Source organism: Alligator mississippiensis, chromosome 4 (genome assembly GCF_030867095.1).
Source record: "Alligator mississippiensis isolate rAllMis1 chromosome 4, rAllMis1, whole genome shotgun sequence".
Classification (NCBI taxonomy): domain Eukaryota; kingdom Metazoa; phylum Chordata; order Crocodylia; family Alligatoridae; genus Alligator; species Alligator mississippiensis.
Genome location: NC_081827.1, coordinates 185565555 through 185588672, shown reverse-complemented (window position 1 = coordinate 185588672; position 23118 = coordinate 185565555). Strand labels below are relative to the sequence as shown.

Below are 23118 nucleotides of genomic sequence, written 5' to 3'. Positions count from 1 at the left end.
GTCAGTGTAAGCATAACATCCTTAACCTTCTAACCCTGGTTTAAAAATAAGTTAGAAACATTTTATTTAACTATAATAAAAAAAAAAAAAATAAAGATCCTGAGTTGGAAACCAGCTAGTGATCAATATTCTAAAATAAGAGACCTCTAACCTAGGGACTAATTTCGTATTCAGTAAACTGGGTGTCATGGACTGTCAAAGGCAAGTTGTGTGAAGGAGGCTACCACAGATTTATTTGTAGAGAATATGACCTACTAATTGATTAACAGAACAGCAATAAACAATTATGAAAATAATAAACAAGAAGTATGGATCCATCTATGAAAAAAAAAAATAAATTCCTAAAGCCTAATATTCCTGTGAAAACAGCATTTACAACCTGGTGACCCAGCCAGGAAAGCACTTAAAAAAAAATCACATAACTCCTATGTAATATCCCAATTCCCCAAGGCTGAAATTCCAAACTAGGATAACCCTGAATGAGGTGCCTTCTGTCTAGGGCAAGTGAACTTTCATCTTTGAAATACCGTGTGGCATCTATCATGTTATTTGAAAGGACTGGAGTAACTGAAGGAAACTGACACCTATACCCCTGAGTGCCTTTCTTCATTACCAGAAATTTACTGTCCTTTAATATTTACCATTTTTAGTTATAAAAAGAAAAAGATTACTTACCTGCAACATGCATTACTTGCACGTCATAGAAATAGAAGAGAATTGTCAAGTGAGAGAGAGCAGCCAATATTATAGTCAACAGACTAAACCGTGAATGATCTCCTATGGTTACTACTGGTAGAAACAGACATCACCTTTTATCACCTTTGTGCCATAAAAATATTTATAAGTGACACCAAATAGACATACATCCATACCTTTTGTTATAGCCATATTGTATCCATGAGAAAAGTTGTAATAAATTATGCCACAAGTCTATTTGCTTTATGATGGGAGAGCACAGGCAGCTGGAGCTGCCTGCACTCTCCTATCACCCAGGACAGGGGCTCACAGGGTTTGACTGGATTAGGACTTCAAGTCTCAGGAGTGCCTGCCTGACTTTCCCTGCTTGCAGAGACACAACCGATATGCTTCATTTGACAATGTCATTTCTAGCCTACGACTCTCTCCCTGAATTTGCAGTATTTTAGAAACTATATTGGTTATAGAAACAAGTACCCCATAAAAAACACCTTCATAAAAGAGCCTGTGTTTTGGAGAACTGTCACCTTAAATCACTAGGAAATTGAACTATCAGCTATTGTTGGAGGCAAGCTGTCATTCTAAAGACATACTACGACTCAAAACATGGGGAAAAGTAGAGTTATGGGCTTTTCCTTTTAAATTAATCCAAGAATTATAAAATAGAGAAGAGAAGTTTCCTTTACTAATTTCATACCCTGTTAATACCATACATTTCCAATACAGTTTGCCCATATCAGTGAACTTTCTTGAAAACAAAAAAACACTTTCCATTGAAATAAAAGGATACAGATGAAATCATTAGATGTTTTAAAATAAAGAGGAATTTTGTCAGAGATGCAGATTTCCTTCTGTGCCTGAAATGCAGTCTACTTATTGCTTGTGCTTTGAACATGCAGCATGAAAAAGCAGTGGTGCAATACCAGATGGACCGTATTATTTTTCCTCTACTTTGGGCACATCTATATGAGACTGCAGATCTGACTAATTAGCTCTGCTATAAAACATCACCATCTACACGTAATGCTGCATATGATAATCTGACTAAGCACAAGTACTACCCTGTGGCAGCAGTGTTTTGTGCGCTGCAGTGCATGTGTAGATGGTGACAGGGCTGGCTGGGGCACAAGGGTGCTTCAGTGCTGGCCTAGCCAGCAGGCAGCCCTTGTGCTGAAGCACCCTAATGCCCCAGCCAGCTCCTAGGCAGCACATTCAGCCCACTCGAAGCAGACCAGGCTGGCAGGGGACCTGGAGGTCAGCCTGTTAACCCAGGGCTGCTCTGACCGGGTTCCACATGCTGCAGAGTGGCTGGCTGAGGCATGAGTAGCCCTCTTGTGCTTCAGCCAGCCCCTTGCCCCCCCTCCCCCCCCCACTGCAGCACATGAAGCCCAGCTGGAACAGTCCTGGGCTAGCAGGGAACCCAAAGGGTCAGCCTGCCAGCCCAAGCTGCTTCAGCCAGGCTTTATGTACAGTGAGGGGCTGGCTGAGGCACAAGGGTGCTTCAGCACAGGGCTAGCTAACAGACCCATGCTGAAGCACCCTCAGGCCTCAGCAAATCCCACTGCTGCACACTGAGTCCCCTGCCAGCCCAGGACTGCTCTTAGTGGGCTCTATGTGCTGCAGTGGGGGCTGGCTGAGGTACGAGGGTGCTTCAGTATGGGCACTGGCTGCCAGCCAGCCCCTCTGCAAGACATGGAGCCCAGTCAGAGCATCCCTGGGCTGGCAGACTCACCCCTGCCAGTCCAGGCTGCTCCAACTGGGCTCCATGTGCTGTGCACGAAAAAATTTCAGAGCAATATACTCCAGAGTGTTTGCTCCCGGGCGCACATTCAAACAACACTCCCAGGAGCAAAAAACTCTGAAGCACCCTTGCCCAGGATCAGACAGACACACAGTTTGCCTATTTTATCTGGTTTAAAGTTTTTGCCTTCCTTTTTGAGGCTCTGCATAGTCCTGCTCCACCTCCAGGTTGGATTTTTTTTCACAGACCCGTTTGTTCTTCCATTGATGCTATCTTCACTGCCCTGTTCATATATCAATCTCACATTCATGCTTTCTATCCTTCCCCTTAAAAATAGAATGGTTTCCAATGGCAGTGCCACAGGTACATCTTCAAATTACTGCTAAGACTACTTCAGTGAGGCACAAATGCTAACTTACATCAGTCAAATGCCCATTCAACCTCAGGCTTATGAAACAGCAAGAATTTCAATAATGAACAGGAACAGTTAATGTTTTAAACACCAACCCTCTCGTCTCCCAATCTGCCTTCTCCTATGTGTATATGTCTTTTGGGAATATATGTTTCTTGTGGCAGGAGTACATTTTGTGACTTCCCCATAGTTGAAGTCTAGGTTTGATGCAGTTGGCAAGAGGGAGGCAAAAAGGTATTCCAACAAAAGAAAGAGGATGACAGAATTCATCTGGTAGTGTATCATTACCTAAAACTACACATGAAAAACCTCAAGCAATAACCCGAGATCTGGGCATTAAGACAGACACAAAAGAGCTCTGATCTTAGCTGGCTTCCCTAGCACTTCCTACTTTTATACAATTAATTTAATAGAAGATGTTTACAGCTACTGAATTTTCCATTAGAAATGGTTGGAAATCCAATGTTTTCAATAACTTTCTTCCCTCTCTCTTTCTTATGGCCAGATGTTTGGCAGCACAGAGAGGAGGGATGGAATTTTCATCAGGAGTATGACCCAGAACTAGTCAAAGAAGAAAAGCGGAAAGAAGTGAAGGAAGAAATCAGAGTGCAGGTGTGCTTGCAACAGTAGTTCTCAATCTTTTTAGAATCAAGGCACCCCCCCAGAAAATGCCAGCTCTTAACTTTCACTCATTTCTTGACTATCAAAAAATAACAGAGCAATTCTTCTGCTGAAAAGAACACAGAACGACCACAACAGGTCAAAATGTTTTGACACTATGGATTCCCGTTTGAAATCTAGTTTTATCTTGTGAATCATGTGTAGATGTTTGCATACCTAACAGTGCTAATATTGTGGCTGTGACACTCTGGTTGAAAATCACCGGCTTACAATAACAAGACAATTGTATTAGCAGTTCTTTGAATGCGAGTTTCTCTCTAGTTGCAAGAGGTGACCCTGACATCTAAACCTTGCCTTCTCTAGAATTCCATTCTCCATTCTTTTCTTTAGATGTTTGTTTGGATGAACATTTGCCTAAGTAGTGGAAAAAGATTCAGTTGTCTAGAGACTTAGAAAAAGATTCACTTAATCTGTCTGCCTCAATAGGTTGATGAGCTCATGAGACAGGAACTGAAGAATTTAAAACTGGCAGTAGACAGAGAGAAGGACAAGAAGAAAAGAAGTGGAAAGAAGGTGAGTGCAGAAAGCTGTAATTAGCCAGTGTAACTCTGAATATTAAGAGTGATATCCTTGTTCCACTGAAGTCAATGGCAAAACCCCCAACCTAAGTGGTTGGAAAACCTTAAGTCACATGTAAGGTCTCTTTAAGCCATTTTCTTTATAGTATTTTAACTTGTAGTATTAACTGACTTCTATTATAAATATTGTTCAGGACAAGAGAAGTCATTTTGAAAGAAGAATGCTAACATCGATCTCACTTTCTAGTGACGGGCACCCGCAGTTCCAACTAAAGTCATGGGGAGTTGGTGCTCAGCACTTTGTCACGTGCAAAGGACAATTCTAAATGTAACAGCAGGGGTCCCCAGGCACCCAAAGAGATAGATGCCCCTCCTCCCCCTATTTTAGGGCAGTCTGCCCTGTCCTCACCTGCCATAACTTTGATGTAAAATGAATAGATGTGATGCAGGAGGCTGCCCCATTTGCAGCCCTGGTGTCTTGAGCCAAACATACTGCTCCAAACCGTCCCTACACCATGACCCATGCCTCACTTATGGCATCCTTTTTAACATACTACTCTCCCAGCCCTTCACTGAGCTGCACTTGGCCTCTGGCCCACTCAGGCCTTAGGTACCACTCAGTGGGCCTTGGCCCCTCACTGGACCACCTTGATCCCTCACTGGGCCACAATTCACTCTGTAGGCTTCAGACCCTGCACTGGGCCTTAGCCCCTCACTGGGCTACTCACCCCCCAGGCCTCAGGTCCCTCCCAGTGGACCTTGGCCCTCTACAAGCAACTCAAAAGGCAGTGGGGGCTGAGGCCTTCCAGCACCCCATCCTCACCTTTCACCAAGGAGGCACAGGTGTGTCATTTCCTGGGGGCTGCCCCACCACAGACAACCCCACCACACCATCCATCCCCAGCAGGGTGTAGTTTCATGAAATCATTATGTTCATGGTCTGTTGCAAGGCTGACAAAACAGGTACCAAGTTCGAAGTCTTAAACTTCAAAAATGCAAAATTTAATAAGCTCAGGTCACTAGTACAGAATGCCTTGAGAAACGAAGGACCACAGGAAAAGGGAGCATGAGAAGAATGGTCATTCCTTAAGGATACAATCCTTAAGGCTCAGAGAAAATCCATTCCCTTATGGAGAAAAAGTAGCAGAAAGGTTAAAAATCCCTCTTGGCTAAGCAGGGAAGTTGCAGTCCTCCTATGGAAAAAGAAAGAGGTGTACAAACAATGGAAGCTTGGGACAGCCTCTAAGGAAGACTACTTGGCAATGGCCCGCACTTGTAGAAAACAGAGTAGGCAAGCTAGGGCAGAAACCAAACTAAAACTAGCTACAAGAATCAAGGACAACAAGAAGTCCTTCTTTAGCTACATAGGGAGTAAAAGGAAAACTAATGGGAGCGTGGGGCCACCGCTCAATGCCTCAGGATACCTGGTCACTACCACTCAGGAAAAAACAGAACTCCTAAATGACTACTTTGCCTCGGTCTTTCACAAGACCAAGGGGAACAACATGCCAGGTAGGGCACAGAATGAGCAGGGCGGGATTGACACCGTTCCCACCATTGCCATAGAACTGGTGTACAATCAATTAAATATATTAGACATATATAAATCAGCAGGACCGGATGAACTCCACCCAAGAGTGCTGCAAGAGTTAGCCGAAGTAATCGCAGAGCCCCTGGCAAAGATCTTTAAAAAATCATGGGCCTCTGGAGAAATCCCAGAGGACTGGAAGAGGGCCAGTGTTGTGCCCATCTTCAAGAAAGGGAAGCATGAAGACCCGGGAAACTACAGGCCAATTAGCTTAACTTCTATTTCAGGGAAAATCCTGGAAATATTCATCAAAGAGGCGATATGTGACAAATTTGCAGAAGGAATGATACTGAATGACAGCCAGCATGGCTTCGTCGCAGGCAGGTCTTGTCTGACCAACCTCATTTCTTTCTATGATCAGGTGACTCATCACCTGGATGACAGAAAAGTGGTTGACATCATATATCTTGACTTCCAGAAAGTCTTTGACCTGGTATCCCATGAGGTAGTGATCAGAAAACTGGAAGATATTGGGCTCAACTGCGGGACTGTCAAGTGGGTGCGAAACTGGTTATGGGGTAGGACACAGAGAGTCCAAATGAATGGATCAGTGTCGTCCTGGTGAGATGTGGGCAGCGGCATAACCCAGGGGTCAGTACTTGGCTCAGTGCTGTTCAATATCTTCATCAATGACCTGGATGAAGGGGTGAAAAGCCCATTGGCCAAGTTCGCAGATGACACCAAGATATGGGGTTGTGTGGACACACCTACAGATAGACTGCAGATACAAGCAGACCTAGACAAGCTGCCATGTTGGGGAGAACAGAACCAGATGAGGTTCAACATAGAGAAATGAAAAGTGCTGCATCTGGGAAGGAAGAACCCCCAGCACACCTACAGGCTAGGCATCGCTAACCTGAGCGGCACTACAAATGAAAGGGATCTGGGGGTAACAATAGACCCCAGCATGAATATGAGCTGGCATGCAACGCAGTAGCCACTAGGGCCAATAAAACTCTGGCATGCATCAATGGATGCATCTCCAGTAAATCCAAAGAAGTGATTCTCCCACTTTACTCAACATTGGTGCAGCTGCAGCTGAAGTATTGCATCCAGTGCTGGGCATCGCACTTCAACAAGGATGTGCTAAAGCTTGAGAGGGTCCAGAGAACGGCCACCCATATGACCATGGCAAGCCATATGAAGAGAGGCTGAGGGATCTCGGACTCTTCAGCCTAAGGAGAAGAAGGCTGAGAGGGGACCTGATTGCAGCTTACCGCAGGGGCTCGGTGAACAACTGTTCATCAGGGCACCCTGGGGGAAAACTAGAAACAACAGCCACAAACTCCTGGAAGATAGTTTCAGGCTGAACATTAGGAAAAACTTCTTTACACATAGGGTGTCCAGACTATGGAACAAGCTCCCCCTAGAGATGGTGCAATCATCTACCCTAGAGGTCTTCAAGAGAAGACTGGACGGTCACCTGGCTGGGGTCATCTGACCCCAGATGTCTTTCCTGCTCATGCAGGGGGCTGGACCCAATGATCCTTCGGGGTCCCTTCCAGCCCTTTGATTCTGTGATTCTATGAGTCTTACCCAGAACCACGAAGAACCTCCTCCATCCCCATAGTTCCTAACTGCCACGTGATCCAGGCTGTGCAACATTACTCGTCCAGCTCCCCAAATGCAACTGCCAGCTCTGCTCCCAGAGTCTGGGCTTATAGTCTCCCTGCCCAGCCCCCTCCAATCAGGTGGCCCCTTGCAGTCAGGTGACTACCTAATTGGGTCTGAACCTACCTGCCAGCTGCCCCAAAGCCTGCCTGATGGTTTTAAAGTAGCAGGTACAACCAGTGCACTGCCACCCTGAACATAACTAATATCTAACTGACAGTACCATAGATTTAAGTATTTGAACACAAAAAGGATTACAAGAGTGAGACTACCACCCTAGACTAGAACTGGCCGTTTTTGCCCTTAGCGTTCGGAAATAAGATTGCATGGTAGAATATATATGCTTTTGGTGATTAATACACCAACATTATTTGGAATTCAAGTCCCTGGGTAAAATAAGTGTGTATGCCCAGTTCGCAGAGCATCATGGAACTGCAAAGTTCTCTGCATATGCTAATTCTATGAAGCTACATGTAAATACTAAGGCACAAGTCCTCCTTCGCTGACAAGACATCTCCATCATAACCATCACTTGTTTTAATCCAGTATGACTAGGGATCCTATGTCACCTGTGGAGGTGTCCATATCTCCTATTCTTTCAATGGGGAGTGTATTGTACCTCTGGAGAGACAACATACTTTGCCCTACAGAATCACAGGGCTCTCCCATTCTTTTCATTGGGCAGCATTTAGGAACCCACAGAGATGGATTCTGTTTTTCCCAGGAGGCACATACCTCTCTATTCTCTCAATGTGGAGTTTTAACTTGTTACGACAACTGTATCTGGTTGCAATTCTACTTGATGCATGTGGCGTAAGACATCTTAGCAGGCCTTGGGACTGAATGAAAAGATATTTACTTGAATAAGTACATCTAACAGACAGCAACACTGACTTCAGCATAAAGTAAGTTCCCTTCTTCCTTAGTTTAGCAATTAGAGCGGTTGCCTGGAAAATGGGAGGCCTGAATTCTAGCCTCCTGCATCAGCTTCAGGTGGCTTGATCCCACATCTCTCATGTGCCAGAAAAGTATTCTAACTACTAAGCTATGGGCTAAGCATGGCTAAGAACATGTTCCTCACCTCCTATTGAAGCTGCCCCCTGTGCAGCCAAAAGAAAAAATTCATGAGATTAGCAGAAGAGCAAGCAAGAATAACTCTGGCCTAGGGAGGTGGCCACCATTTTCTAGCCCCTACTTCCTGTGCTGTTTATGCATTTTACTCAGTTACTTATTGATGTGAGTCTGCATTTAATAACATTACTCTGGAATATGCTTCATAACAGAAAGCAGGATCTGACCCAAGGGAGTTGTATCAATGCAAGCAGAAACAGGCTCTGCACTGCAGTGCAAAGAGGGATCCAAAAACAAGTAGACTGACATTCCTTAGTACAGGTCCTCTCCACACTTCTATGTAAAGTAGCCGAACACTGAAAGGTATCACAGAAGTGTGGTTTCAGGAAAGATTTTACAATGGAGGGAATAGGCAGAGAACCTATAAGACTGGGTGGGCTACTGATAGAGTGCTAGACAGTCCTGAATATCATAGGTATGTGGACTTAATTTTTATGAAAGTCAAAAACTTTAAGGATTCCTACTAACAATATGTCAGGCTTTCACAAACTACAAGGATTTCCTGAAAAGCCTGGAATGCCTTCAGCAGCACTACCTCTGGAATATCCTTAGCATAAAGTGGGAGGATCATCGCACAAATGCTAGTATCCTTTCCAATGCTAACACCACCAACATGGAAGCATTGATTATTCAACATCAGCTGCAATGGACAAGGCACTGTGTTTGCATGCCCGATGTATGTTTATCAAAACAACTGCTATATTCTCAACTCAGCCAAGGACAAAGGATACAAGGAGGCCAGAGGAAATGCTTCAAGGACAACTTCAAGGCAAACATTAAGTGTGGTACTGACATCATAAATTGAGACAAACTAATCTGGGACAGGGCTACATGGTGACACTTTGTGAGAGAAGGTACATCTTTCTTTGAGGAAAACCGTCTTCCCCTGGAGGAAGAGAAACAAAAGAAATGGAAGGATAGGAAACAAGACTGAGAAATCCACAGTTCAGTCCTCCCTCCTTTTAACCACTACCTGTGGCATCTGCCAGAGAGTCTGCAGCTCAAGGATCAGCCACCTTCTTAACCATCAACAGACTCATCTACAGTCCTTACTTGACCCATGGGAGTGACCATCCTTGACCATGAGGGATCGCTGCCGCTGCAGACACCAGGCTTTATTCTCCTCTCCCCAAACACAGGCACACACTTTTCACTATTGAGGATTCTTGGTAATGTCTTTCTATTGGGATTTCTTGCATGAAGTACTGTAGTGAGGACTCCCATTAGAAGCCTTTCCAATAAATACTCTTCTATCCTCCATGGGAGGAAGTTGCAGTCAGATAAAGGACCCTTTGAAGAAGTATGTTCTCTGCCCCCAAAGCTGTTCATGCATTTTAATCCATGACTATGCAATGCAAGATGCAAAAAGAGCACTGAGAGTATTGGGGCTCCCTCCATCCCAGAGCAGTGAACCTGATATATAATCTATGTGGGCAGCAAGAAAAGAATGGATTTGAAAGATGTTCAAAAATAAAGTGGCAAAGTTTAGAAATAACTTAATAGTAAACGGAGCACATATGGGACAAGATGCTCTTCATTTTCAGAATCTTTAGCCTTTATTAACTTAGAGCAATGGTACTCAATCTTTTGGCCCTATGAGCTAGATGAATGGCACAGGGTTGGTCCGCAAGCTGGATTGGGCGCTATGCTGCTCCCACCTAGTCTGACATGCCAAGATCAGGCTCTGAGGCCCTGCATTGCCCCTGCCCAGCCCTGCATGGTAGGATCGGGCCCTGTGCCACCCTGTATGCCCTTTCTAATGTACGCATGGCCACGCTATCCAGCCTGCAGGGCTCTCCACTGGTCTGGAAATTTGGCAGCAGTGGAATGGTGCCACTGCTCCCCCACTGCCAAATTTCCAGACCTGTGGAGAGCTCTCTACAGACCTAATGACATGAATCCAGGGACTGAGCACCCCTGACCAAGTGTACCTGGTGCACACACAAATCCAAGTTTTGCCTTCTCTGAACGTTTTTATCTTGTAAGTATTTGTGTCTCCAATTATACTGCTGAACAGGATGCAGTTTACAGGATTGTAATATTTCTGCAAAATATCTGATCACTCTGAAGGAAAAATGTGCAGGAAGTTTTGAGGAAAGCAAATGACTCCAAGAGTGGATGGGTGTTTACACATAAATCCACTTACAGCATATGCATGTGTTACTTGTTTCATGGTTTAAATAAAAGGGATCATAATTAACCTTCTAGCAGAGTGGGACATAGAACAGGATAGTGGCATTTGCCAGGAACAGATCCAAAAGTCATTTTAGGGTACTCAGGGCTTCATCATAGCGCTGTACAATCCTGTTTTCCTACACTAAGAAAAATGCAGAGGAAACATAACTGCTGCAGTATCATTTCAAATCTGCATGGGAGCTTGTTAGCAAATGAGCTTAATTTTGGAATCAGTTGCTGTCATTTCTTAACAGTTTGCCTCCTTCTCTAATCTCCCATGAAAATCAATTAAATATGATATGGTACAAACTTACTGGGAGACACACTTCTAGCACCTTCCATGAGAAGAAAGATCTTACTGTACCATCTAGGCAAGAGTCATGGTCAGGCTTCAGAGTACACGTTGTTTCTAAGTCCTAAACACTAAGATTATTCAAGTGTTTCTTTCTCTTACTTTTCACATAAACTGTTGTTGTCATCTACCAATTGCTATAGTAGCAAACACAGCTACAAATAAGAAAAGCAGCTGATGAAATTTTGACTTGGGAAGGAATTCTATGTCACTGTTAAATTCTGCTCCATCTTATGATATCTGAAAACCCAGGCTGTAGAGCTTTGCTGCAACTCATCCTGTACATCAGTGGTTGTCAACCAGGGGTATACACACCCCTAGAGGTACTTTAAAAAGTCATAAGGGACACCAGGAGGATCCTGCTGCTGTGTGCACCCCGACAAAGGCCTGGGGGGCACATGCCCCCCTGACCTGTGTGCAGGATGGAGGCAGCTGCCGCTGCATGGTGGGCTTTGCGCGCTGCTGCAGCTGCTCCAGGAGCAGTACAATGCCAAGTGCCTACCACCACTGCTCTGTGCTGCACGCCCTGCCCACCTGGCGGCAGGACACACGTGGCATTGCACCGCTCCCAGGGCAGCTCCCCTCCGGACCCCTGGATGAGCTGCCCAGGCTCTAATTGTCCTCCATTCACTCCAGCCCTTGCCCATGCCCCTCCCTCACTGTGGGGGCCTCAATCTGCGCCCCCCATGGCCCTTTCCCCTTCCCCACAAACTTAGCTGCTTATGCACACACTCAGCCCCCCCCAAATAATTTTAATATAAAGGGGTACATGAGCTGAAACTTTGAGACAAAAGGGGTATACTTGTTTAAAAAGGTTGACAACCCCTGCTGTATATGCTTACTAGGGCTGTGCAAAATTTCGACTGGTGTTTCATTTCAAAGCCGTTTCGAGGCGTTTCAAGCTTGAAACAGTAAAATCTAAATGAAACTAAGGGCTTCGAAACATCTTCGAAATGAAACAAGGGCACTCAAAACCTTTCAAAAGTTTCAAAACATTTCGAGTTTCAAAGCCGGGCTTGCTTGCAACAGAAACTAAGGAGAGGGAGGGGGAAGAGGGGGGAAGGACTGCTCTCCTATTGACTGTGTAGCTGGCCAGTGACTGTGATCCTTCCCTGAAGTCTCTTTCAGTCCTAGTGCTCTGGGGAAGGGACAGAAAAACAGCATTAAATTAAAAAACTTTGTTTGAACTGAGAATTCTCTTTGCCTTCACACTTGCAAGTGACACAAGTTTTGATCTGAACAGTTTGAGGTGCAGTTTCCCAGAAACCCCTGCACCCATCTCTTTGAAACTTAACAGGCTTTGTGGCTGCAGCAGGGGCTACCATACCTGCTGTTTTCATTTGAATCAGGAAAGAAATGACAAAGTTATAGGCATTTTCATGATTCCCTATTATAGCCTATGGGCAAAACATCAAAACGTGTCGAAATAGTGAAACAGTTTTGACGAAACAAAATGGAACAGTGCTTCAGAATGGCGAAATGGAAGTCTAAACAAAATGGTGGTGTTTCACACAGCCCATTGCTTACAGCAGTACCTGAACTAACCAAAACAGGTTCAGTGATTGTGCGAGAGACAAGACTCTGTATGTACCACTGCTAGAATTAGAATTGATTACCAACCAACCAGATTAAATAAATGCACTTTTAATATAGAATAAGCAGTACAGAAAACTGAAAAGCACTGTAAAAGGAATGGACCAGCATTTGAAGAGAGAATCAAATATATTTTTTATTCGAAATGATTAACTTGTTTCATTCATTAGGCGCCATCCTTTCCTAAAAAGCAGTTTTCAGTAAGATATATTTTGAAGGAAGCCAGTCTAGCAATTCATATTTCATCTTATCTGATTGTTTGCTCAAATTTCCCAGAAATATTCATTTTAGTTACAAAAAACATTTTTCTACATAATCATACTTTTTTTTTTTTTTTACTTTTTATTTTTTTTTAGTATTTGCTTTACTTTACTGGTCAACGAGCCTTGAGGAAGATACCAGTTGCCTAATAAAATTCAACATATGTTTAGTGTCTTCATATAGATAAAAATGAATCTATCCTTCCCGATTAATCCACATAATGTGATCTTTTCTAATGTGCTAGAAATGTTGAAAAGACAATATTATAGATAACAGGGCTGTAGCTGTGATGGTCCAAGACATATATAGGGCAAGGATTTTTTTGGCCATATCTTTTATGGGACCAACTTGTCTATATTTCTTGCCCTATGAAGCCACGTAACTACTCCTGTTCATGTAAAGACACCAGAGACATAGTTCTGCATGTTTGGATATATCTGCATTTTAACATAGGATCATTAAAAATATTAAACCTTCTCCAGTTTTCTTCTCTTTATAGTTTTGGATTTAATTAAATAACATATGCTTCTACATCTTTTTTTGTATAACATTTGTTACAGGTGGTTTGCACAGTAGATTATATAGATTATAACTCACTCTTTGAAAAGCTATAATTGAAATATTTTTCATTATTGCTGCATTGCTCCACGAAAAATAACATTTTTCAGATAGCCAGAAAAGATTTTAAAAAACAGTTGTAATCCATGAAACTCTAAGGCATTTGTTATTAAGGACATAAAATAATTATGAATTCCTGCTTAGAAGGTTATTATGTATATAGTAAATTTTTTCTGAAGGGTAACATGTCAGTCCAACAAATCATTTAACCACGTCTGTCTAACTTTAAACATGTGAAGCATTGTAGTTAGGCACATGCTTAAATACCTTGCTGGACAGTGGCATAATATACCAAGCTTAATTTCACAATGTTGTGCACTAGTCTATGACAAGGGAGACTAACAAATGGTTTTCTTTAGTTAATTATATTGAAATCCAGAAGTACATTTGAGTTCATTTCCTGGGTGAGTATGTAATCAGTAAGCTATTGCATCAAAAGAGTCCTCTGCCACCTTCTTCTCTGACAGACATCTTTTAATAAACAAAGCAGCAACCACCACTAAATTTTGTATTGAGCTCAATTTGGTAGGTATACTCTGAAAAAGCCTACCAGAGAGGAACACCTAGGCTGTGGATAGATCCCCATTGTCTGAGACACAATTAGGAACCGAGTTGCTTGTGTCTGGCAGGACAAAGTCTCCCATGCAGGCTTAGTCATCCCTCCTGCTCAGTTTCTCACTCAGAAATGGGGTTACAACCTTCTTACCTCAAGGAGTGGAACAAAGACAAGAACCAAGTCTTTTGCTGTGGAGGACTATATAAAAAATGCCAGGTTAGTAAACAACAGGTACCAATGTATTGACATTTACTGAACTAGTAGTGCTGCTCTGTCTTTCATATCAGTTCAGTTCCTGTCAAACACAAATATATAGTCACGTTATGCATGTAGTTAATTACTGTCCATATTTATGGCCCTCAGAAAAAGAAAAAAGGGACGAAGGATGGAAAGAAGAAAAAATCTAAGAAAGAGAAAGATCTAACTCCTGACAGGTAAATATTGGACCAGATTACCCAAGATTAACAAGGTGACAAATTATGTATCCTTCATATTTGCCATGCTGTCATCTCTTTTAGATCTGTTTAAGTATAGTAGAACAGTGGACTGCTGTTAAGCTTACAGTTCAAACTAGCAGTGTCAGCAGCCTAGCAGTCATGAAGGACCTGTTACCAAATTTGCCCATTACCTTGGGGTGTGCTCATTTATTAGGGATAGTTTCTAGGGTCTTGGTGATTCTGTCAATGTGCTGCTTGTGTTACTATACGAAGCTGTATTTCTCCCTTCTGCAAGCCATCACCCCCAGTGGAGCTATCTTGCAGGACTCAATCTCAATGGGACTGGGTTCCTCCAGTCACCAAATCAGTCATACACACAAACACACACAAATTAACGTGACACGCCTGACTTGGCCGGGCTGATCAGCATGGACAGGCTGACACCCTCATATGCCAAGAATCAGTTCATAAGAGCAACAATAAAATGTAGTCAGACACAAGCACAGGTGAACAGAATCCCTCTGAATCCGGCTGGGTGTCCAGCTGACACCCTCATGGGCCAGCATTCAGTTCACAGGGCACGTCTGAGTCAAACTGGGTCAATCAGCCTGTACAAGCTGATCCCCTTATGTGTTTCAAACTCAGCACATCCCAATCTTTGGCCTCTTGATGAGCAGACCCCACAATATTTTTGGGCTTCACAGGGATCTTTAGCTTAGGTAAAAGAAGCATTGCTGCAGAGCACGGGAGGAAAAAGAAGCAGAGAAGAAAAAATGTACCTAGTTACTACCAGTCTGACTATAAAAGTTATTTATTGCTAAGCATATGAAATATATAATAGTACTAGTAGTAATAGACATGCAAAAGAAAAACAAACACAAACAATGACAATACTACCCTGGTTTCACTAAGTATTTGGGGAAACTTAGCTCAAGCTTAACTGATACAGTTCAGGTTCAGAAGTTTATGCCTAGAGAGAAAAGAGAGAGAGAGAGCGCTGGGATCTCACCACACAAGGTACTCAGGCTGCAGAGCTGACAGGCACAGTCCTTGAAGGGAGATGATCTGTTCTTCCAGCGTCCCAAGAACAACAGGGGATGGTGTCAGCACAGGAGTTTTCTTCTTTCTTTCTCTCCTTCCTTCCTTCTTCTTCCTTCTTCTTGAAGCGCACACACTTTTTACAGATTTTTATACCCTCAGTTCAGCTGCTTCGAAGCACCCTCAGTAGTGTAAATCATTGTCTTTTCTATTGACAAGGGGTTATCTGGTTTGGAACATCTGGTTTGGAACACTGATAATCAGGAAACACTTAAGATTAGGGAGTAACCAAATACTTGGGAGCCAGCTTGAGATTCCTATGGATGGCAGATATCCTGATGGGATATCTCATGGTTTCTTCAGGAACAATAGATAGCTTGCAGCATCAGGATTTTGGATTTGTACTTGTTGTGCACAAGCCTCAGCTTAGCATGACTTTTCCAGATTTTACTATAGTCTTTTAACAGACTTAAAGCAATTATTGGGGTGTTCATAACCTTTTGTGGAGAGGACTCCCACCAGTCGTCTCGGGAAAGGTACGATAACACCTGTGATTAGGGTTCCAACGGGCTGGACGTTGTGATGAACCCTTAACCATTGTTCAAATGTTGTCCATACCCCCTCTGACTCGGTGTCTTGCCTCAGCATTCCCTAACCCAGCAACCGAGTTTTAGTCAATCAAGTTTAAATAGGCCTCCCATAGTGGGACCGGGGAATGTATGGCCCGAGATGCCTATTAAACTTAGAGGTGTGTGTGTGTCTGGGGGGGGAAAAGTCCTTAGTAAATCCAGATTAGAACTGGTCTGATAAATGCTGAGCTGGGTGTGTGTGAACATGGGTTGATAAAAATTTGGAGCACAGATTCCCCATCATGCAGTGCTCCCCTGCTTCTCTGGTCCCAGAATTCACTGCAGTCTCTGCTTCAGGCTTTCTGTTCTCCATCTCTCATGTAAATGAATGGTCATCTGGTTCCATCTCAGATGTAAATGAGACCTAGGGCAGTTGGTTCACTCTTGTCACCCTTATCTTGAGGGTCTTAGGTGCGTCTCTCACTGCATCTTAATGACTTTCGTTTAGGTAGAGGAGGGGAGGGAAGGGGTGTGAGTCCTTTGTGAGTCAGACAGACTGCATCCTGTGCCAGGGTTGCCCAAGAACACAGAGCTGAGACGTAACAGACCCTACAATGAATAAACACTCTTTAATAACAGCTATGAAACATACATGCAAGCCTAGATAAAACAATGCATCACAAATTTGCAAATAACCTCCTTTAATGTTTTCAACATTTCAAAGTAAAAAGGCTTTACTGCATCCTCAACAAATACCACTTCCCTTCTTGACTAATAGAATGATCTTGCATCACACACAAGATAACGAAATGCTCCTTTGATAATGTATAGTCCTATTGTACTGTTTTCAATGATGCATACAAACCAATGCTTCAATAACCAGACTTCGCTGACTTCAAATTATACCAATTAAATATGTAAAACGATACACATGCAAACCATTTGCAGCATCTTCGCCCAATTCTTTAATAAGTTACTGATAACTATTTCATGCAGTAGGTGCAGCAACACCCATCAGTCTCAGGTGTCAGTCAGATTTTACATCTAATTTAAAGTCCCTGAGATAAGAGCTCATGAAATACCACATTTTCTCACGCAAAATGTGCATGTTATATAAATCAGTCTACTTATCTAAAAAAATCTATATACATTCTTAAAGGCATCTTATAATGTTAAATATTCCTGGTCAGAGAACAAAGTTTTTTTTACTTGAAGTATGTGAACAAATTTCTCATTTTGACACCGGCAGACAGGGTTCCTTGGGTGAATTTGATATCTTTTATTAGACCAACCCAAATAGTTGGAGAATAGTTATTAAACAAGCTTTCGGGTTCAAAAACCCTTTGTCAGGCTAAGGAAGTTTCAGCAGTTGGTGTGTACTCTTCCTGGATGGGATGGAATGAAAAGTAAAGAAGCCAGGGGCTGGGCTGGGCTGGGCTGGGGAGTCAGTTGCCACCTGCATTTTCAATATTCAATGTTCACGTGATACATTTACAATAATCTGCCCACTTCAACTGTACATTACAAAACAGAAGCTGATGCTGACATACCAACTAACACCAGCTAACCTAGTGACAAGTTACGATGGGGAACTCATAAGGGAGCAGAAACCAAGAACATTGTAGAGATAGTCATGCTTAGCCCCTGGTAGGCAGAAGTACCTTATATTGAATCCAGTCCATTTTTGTAGAGTCTAATATAATGAGACCTCTTGCATCCCAAGTAATACAATCAATCATGCTATCATATTTGGTTTAAAATGTTAAACCCCTCAAGCCAAACTAAAAATTGTACAGAAGTATATGGAAAATGACTTCTCATATCCTAGTTGCTCCAAGTAACTAATGAACACATACTTCTGCTCTCTCTAAATTAGAAGAGACCTACTTGATTACAAACACTTAAAGTATATACATTCTATAATATTATAAAGATCACATCTGGTTTTAGTAGCTAAATAGTGAGTATGATTTCTTTGGCCTGTGAGAGCCATGCTTTGTTCCTTCCTGCTGTGCAGAGCAGGGGACAGAATTTCAGAAATAGCCAGCAGAGGCTTATGTTCACCTTTGTGCATTTTTACTGGTAGAGAAACACAGGGGCCTCAGTCAACAAAAGGGTGCGAACACACTTTTATTTGGAGGAGGCTCCGTTCATGTATCATTAAATTTGAACAGTTAAAATAATAAGACAGGAAATGCAGAAGTTATGGTTCCTACAGCAACATTAACACCACATTCTACCTTCTGTACATTTTATGATATATGCTTACCATAAAAAGCATCAAGTTATATTCTCAGCAATGAAAATGCGAATCAAAGTGCCAGAATTAATGTTGCTGTAAGTACACTAAGTTTTATATTTCAGAATGCTCATATATTAAGCTACACAGCCTTAACACTGCACAGACTAATTTTTTCAAGTGAAATAGCAAAAATCTATTGAAAATAAAATGGATACTGAACTAAAATGCCTAAATTAAGATCAGTGACAATTAAAGGCACAAAACAATTTTCTTAGGAGACTGAAAACTGGAATTATTTAACTTTCAGACATGATATATAAGTGATGTATATAAAAAAAACCCATAAGATTTAGAGGTCAATAGAGACATTCCTATTAACCCTTCAAATACCAAAACAAGAAAGTTAATAAATGCACATTGAATAAATTATTTCCTTGACACAATATGAATTGATCTGTATATCTCATTGCCACAAAATATTACTGAAGCAAAATGTTTAGGCACGACACCAAAAAAGTTTCTTCTCCTTCATTCCTATGGCTAATGACATTAGAAAAGAGAAAATATTAGATACTATTAAGTAGGATAAAAAATTAATAATTTATATCCTCATTCATTAAGACATAAGACAACCATTAATAGAAGACGGCAGAATAGGGAGGGGACTTCCCCTATGGGTGCTTATTCTTTATTTTCAACCACCTGTTTTCCCACTCTCTTACCTTCCTCTCCAGCATCTGGCTCTGGTCACCTTCACACAGGGTACTACTGAACTAGAGTAACAACTGGTGTAGATACTCAAAAGATTAATCCTATCTTTTTAACTAATAGCTGGTTTATTGAAAATGAAGTTAACTCTGGGAAGAATTAATGAATTGCTACTAATTGCAGATGCCAAGTGACCATATATAGTTGTGTTAGGATTGCTGTTATAATATCATTTAAAAATAACTTCTCAGTAATTGATATTAATGAATAAGTCTGCTACAAGAAGTCATAACTGATATAGTACTACCTGAAAAAGGGTAATGTCATGAGTATTAAGAAATCATTTGGCATATCAGGAAATAAAACAATAACTTGAGAAAATACTGAGAAAGTACTTGAGAAAAGATGGTTATTGATGAAATTTTGTCTAAACTAATCTTTTTGTTCTCCCAATAAAAAGGTACATTTTTATTAAATTAAGGACATGTGATTCAATACAGTTTTATTAGTGAAGTACTGGGCTTTTGTTCACAGATCCCTAGAATTTTCTTAAATTTTGTACATTGTGTATAGAACCATCGATTCTCTCTACAAAGAGCTAGTAGAAGGAGGATTATTAATAAAGCCGAAGACTGTGAAACTCTCCGATTATGTTGGTAAAGTACACATTTTTAATGTTTTGCATCAGACCTAATGTATATTTGATAGATAATAATAATTCACAGTGCAACCCCAATCAGAACAAATTTTAAATGGACAAGTCTGAATGAAACAATAGACTAAAAAAACTAATGAACATGAACTCACTTTTCTGAAATTTAAAATGTAAATTTGTTTTTCTGCTTCTTCCCACCTCCCACCCCCACCCTTTCCTTAAACAGTGTGTGTGTTTTTACTCTGTCATGCCTGAGTTAGCCTGGCACCAGAAAGAGAAATATCAAAGTACTGCAAGAAAGCTGTTTGCATGTCTACAGTCAAGACATAACAGTGCTGAAAAAATCTTTTGCACAAGATTTCCAGGTCACATGTTTGATGCGTCTTTGCAACATCCAAATGTTTAATCTAATTTGCACACTTCTTCAGGTTCATTAATTACTAATACCAGTAAAGTCAAAATGAAATGAAGCACAGTTGCAATTTCAATAGGATTCTAGGCCACCATTATCAAACTTAAATAATTGAAATTAGGCACCCAAATGAACAAAGGCCAGATTTTAAAAGGTACCTGGCACGCTAACTTCTACTAGTAAATTAAGTGCCTAAATACTGAGATAGGTACTTAGCTTCATGGACTCAAATTTGAAAAGGTTGAATTTTAGGAATTCACAAGAAGCTCTCAGGAGAAGTGACCCATCAGTTAATGTCTGCAATACCCTAGATCCTTTCTGCACAGCAGCCTTGTGTTTTATATTGCACCCAAAACACCTTCCACATAATATTTTCTTCAATTTTATTTTATGTGTATAGTCTAATACTCCATAGGTGAAATTCACCCCTGTGCAAAGAAGCAACACAAAACCCATGAATCACTCAAATGCCATGTAAACCATCAAAATAGGGCTTAATAGAGGCACAGTCCTTGTATTTGCCAATTGACCTTGGGATGAATTTCAGTTTTCTAGATCTGTTCCTTTTAGCATTTATCAAGGAAAGATTCGAGTGCACTCAAGTTAGCACTTTAAAAAAGGAAGTGCAATTCTGCATGGGGTACACCAACCTGATGCATTCTCCAAGAAAGTTGTGACATTTTTTAAACTGGAATCCACTGTAGTATCCCACCAAAAAAATCCCTAATTTTAAAGAGACATTTTATAAAAGGATATGGGGGGGCTGTGCTGCTCTGCTGCTGTCTTCTCTTGGTCTCCCTATACCTCCATTACTCGCCTGCCACAACTCTGATGTTACTGGATATTGAGAAGTGAAAGGAAGTCCTAGGAGTGGTAGCAGCTCCACAGGCAGCTTAGTCAGCTCCACTGGACCCATTGCCCTACTCAGGTCCTTTTACCCCTGAGCATCTACACAGGGTTTCTTCTTTCACAGGGTTGCCCTTGTGGGTTTCTGAGGGCTTGCCAAGGCTTCAGATGTTAAAACCTAGGCCCCTTTTCCTCTATGGCCATGCCTGCCTTGGCCCACTGGTAAAGATTTCAGCTTCTGGGCTTTAGGTCCAGCTTCAATAGCTGTCTTGCACCTTTTTAGAGTTCCATCTGTGTGCTTTACGGTCTGCTCCTCAGCTTGTGGTTGTCTTTTAACCCCATGACAAAACAAAGTTGGGGAGGGGGGGCAGGTTACCTATCCATAGCTCCTCCTTCCCTGCAGCTGCAACCCAGTCCTCCCATTCCCAAGTCCAAATCAAGCCAAAAAGTATGCCAAAAGAACAAGCCATCTGTTCCACAAAAGAAACAGGTTTCCCTCTTTGTAAAAGCATCCCATAAGACTTACCTGCCTAGGAGACCTCCTCTCCCAGTTTCCCTGGGTAACTTACTTGCCTGCCTACCTGCCTCCATGCCAATGCACACATCACACTCATCTCCTCCTGCCCTCCTGGTATAGCCTTGTGCTAGGTTTAAATCCCCTAATCTAGTGGTTCTCAACCTTTTTTGTACCAAGACCCATCTGTAAACATTGATGGCCAGTCACGACTCAGTGCCCCTCACTCCTGCCCTGCTTCCCCCCACTCCCAGGCCCCAGCCCCTGAGTGTGTGGGTAGGTATGTAGGGTAGGGTGGACTGTGTGGGGTAGGGGGAGCCCAAGCAACCCCTTGCAAGCTGGAACTCTGCCAGCCTGCAAGGGAAAAGCCATGATTTCCCATGTATTTCTCCTTTAAAGGAGAATCCATTTTTTAAGTTTGTTGATCTATTTTTAAAGTTTGTTTGCAACCCTTTCATATATTCTTGTGACCCACTTTTGGGTCACAACCCACAGGTGGGAGAAACATTGCCCGAATCCAACCTACTTCTGGTCACCTGACCAGACCTGTTACCCCACCCTCTCTTCCCCCTCTCCCCCCCACATGGCCAGGTGGGGTCAGTCACTCATTAAGCCACTGCCTTCATTAGTACCAGGCTCAGTCCACTTGCACTGCTATCTTCAATTGCCTGCTCTCTTTGGCCTCACCAGTAACAGAGCCAGGGGTTACACATTTTTTTAAAGAATTTGGCAGTACCTAGAACATACAATGCATCTAGCCCTTAAAATGCTATATACCTAAGCAGGAAAAAAAATACAGTCTTTCAAATCACCTCTAAGTGCCATGTTGTTCTTTTTTTATAAACTGTTAAAAGTAACATGGCAATAGAGTCCTTGACCACTCTAGCAAAAGCTAAATTAACCAGTATTCTATTCATTACATACTCATTAAAGAGCAGAGAATACTGTGAGCAATGATGGAAGCTTTTCATTATTGCACTCTCCCAACCAGTACCAGCTGTCCTTGTCAAGGTCATTGAAGTCTAACAGACATTTCAACAATGGATACTTTAAAAGATCATCTCAGCCAACAGAATAATAAATAGCAGCTTGTGACATTTTGCAGTTTTGTAAAAATCTAAACATTCTCCTATAATTTCATATACACTAAGCACTAGTTCCTCACATCGAATGATTGAAGATGATTCCTAGAGAATCAGTGATGTCCGAGTTAACTTTATATTCCTTCAATTTTTAGGCTGTTGTGCATCAGCTTGGCCCCACCACATCACAGAGCAGCTTCAAAGCTGCTCCAAATAATACTTGCATCATCCAACAGTCATTAAATAGGTGAAGAATTTCTAGAGCACCGAATACTCTAACCATTCTCTTCCTACTCCGTTACGTCTCCATATAGCCCCTGACCTGCTACTCAAGGCCAATGTTGCACCAGGACAGGATTCTGTCATAGTGGAATCCTCAGCTTTCCAGTTAAGGCAGATTTAAATCCTGGTTTTCAGAGTAATACAAAGAGTAGTTAAGTTTGACCCTGTGCCCAGCCCTAAAATTTGTTATTTAATACAAGCTAAAAAAAAAAAATTAAAAAAAATACACACACCCCCCCTTAATTTAAAAAGGTCAGAATTTTACAAGGTCAGATCAAAGCCTGCTTGGAAATAAGTGTGCATCTTTCAGCTGTAACCAATACAGAGTAGAAACCAAGGAAGGTCATTTGCTCACGATTCTTGGGGAACCACAATGGGAGGTTCATTGCAAGAAGTCACA

General features: G+C 42.0%; 1 protein-coding gene and 1 long non-coding RNA gene across 12 annotated transcripts in view; one reads left to right on the top strand and one right to left on the bottom strand.

Moving 5' to 3' along the window:
- The window catches only part of IQCA1 (IQ motif containing with AAA domain 1), a 192448-nt gene that overhangs the window by 135127 nt on the left and 34203 nt on the right, over nucleotides 1-23118 (top strand). For all 5 annotated transcript variants that reach the window (XM_014594399.3, XM_059727177.1, XM_019492023.2 and 2 more), the window contains 4 exons: nucleotides 3355-3461; nucleotides 3957-4043; nucleotides 14297-14367; nucleotides 19501-19583. In XM_014594399.3, coding sequence (XP_014449885.1) covers nucleotides 3355-3461; nucleotides 3957-4043; nucleotides 14297-14367; nucleotides 19501-19583 — 348 coding nt within the window. The remainder of the gene's footprint in view (nucleotides 1-3354; nucleotides 3462-3956; nucleotides 4044-14296; nucleotides 14368-19500; nucleotides 19584-23118) is intronic.
- Nucleotides 1-23118, bottom strand: part of LOC106738522 (uncharacterized) — a 137720-nt gene that overhangs the window by 106371 nt on the left and 8231 nt on the right. For 6 of the 7 annotated variants that reach the window (XR_009462059.1, XR_009462057.1, XR_009462058.1 and 3 more), the window contains one exon: nucleotides 15380-16586. The exons of the other annotated variant lie outside the window; for it this stretch is intronic. This is a non-coding gene — a long non-coding RNA (uncharacterized LOC106738522). The remainder of the gene's footprint in view (nucleotides 1-15379; nucleotides 16587-23118) is intronic. 7 annotated transcript variants of the gene reach the window in all.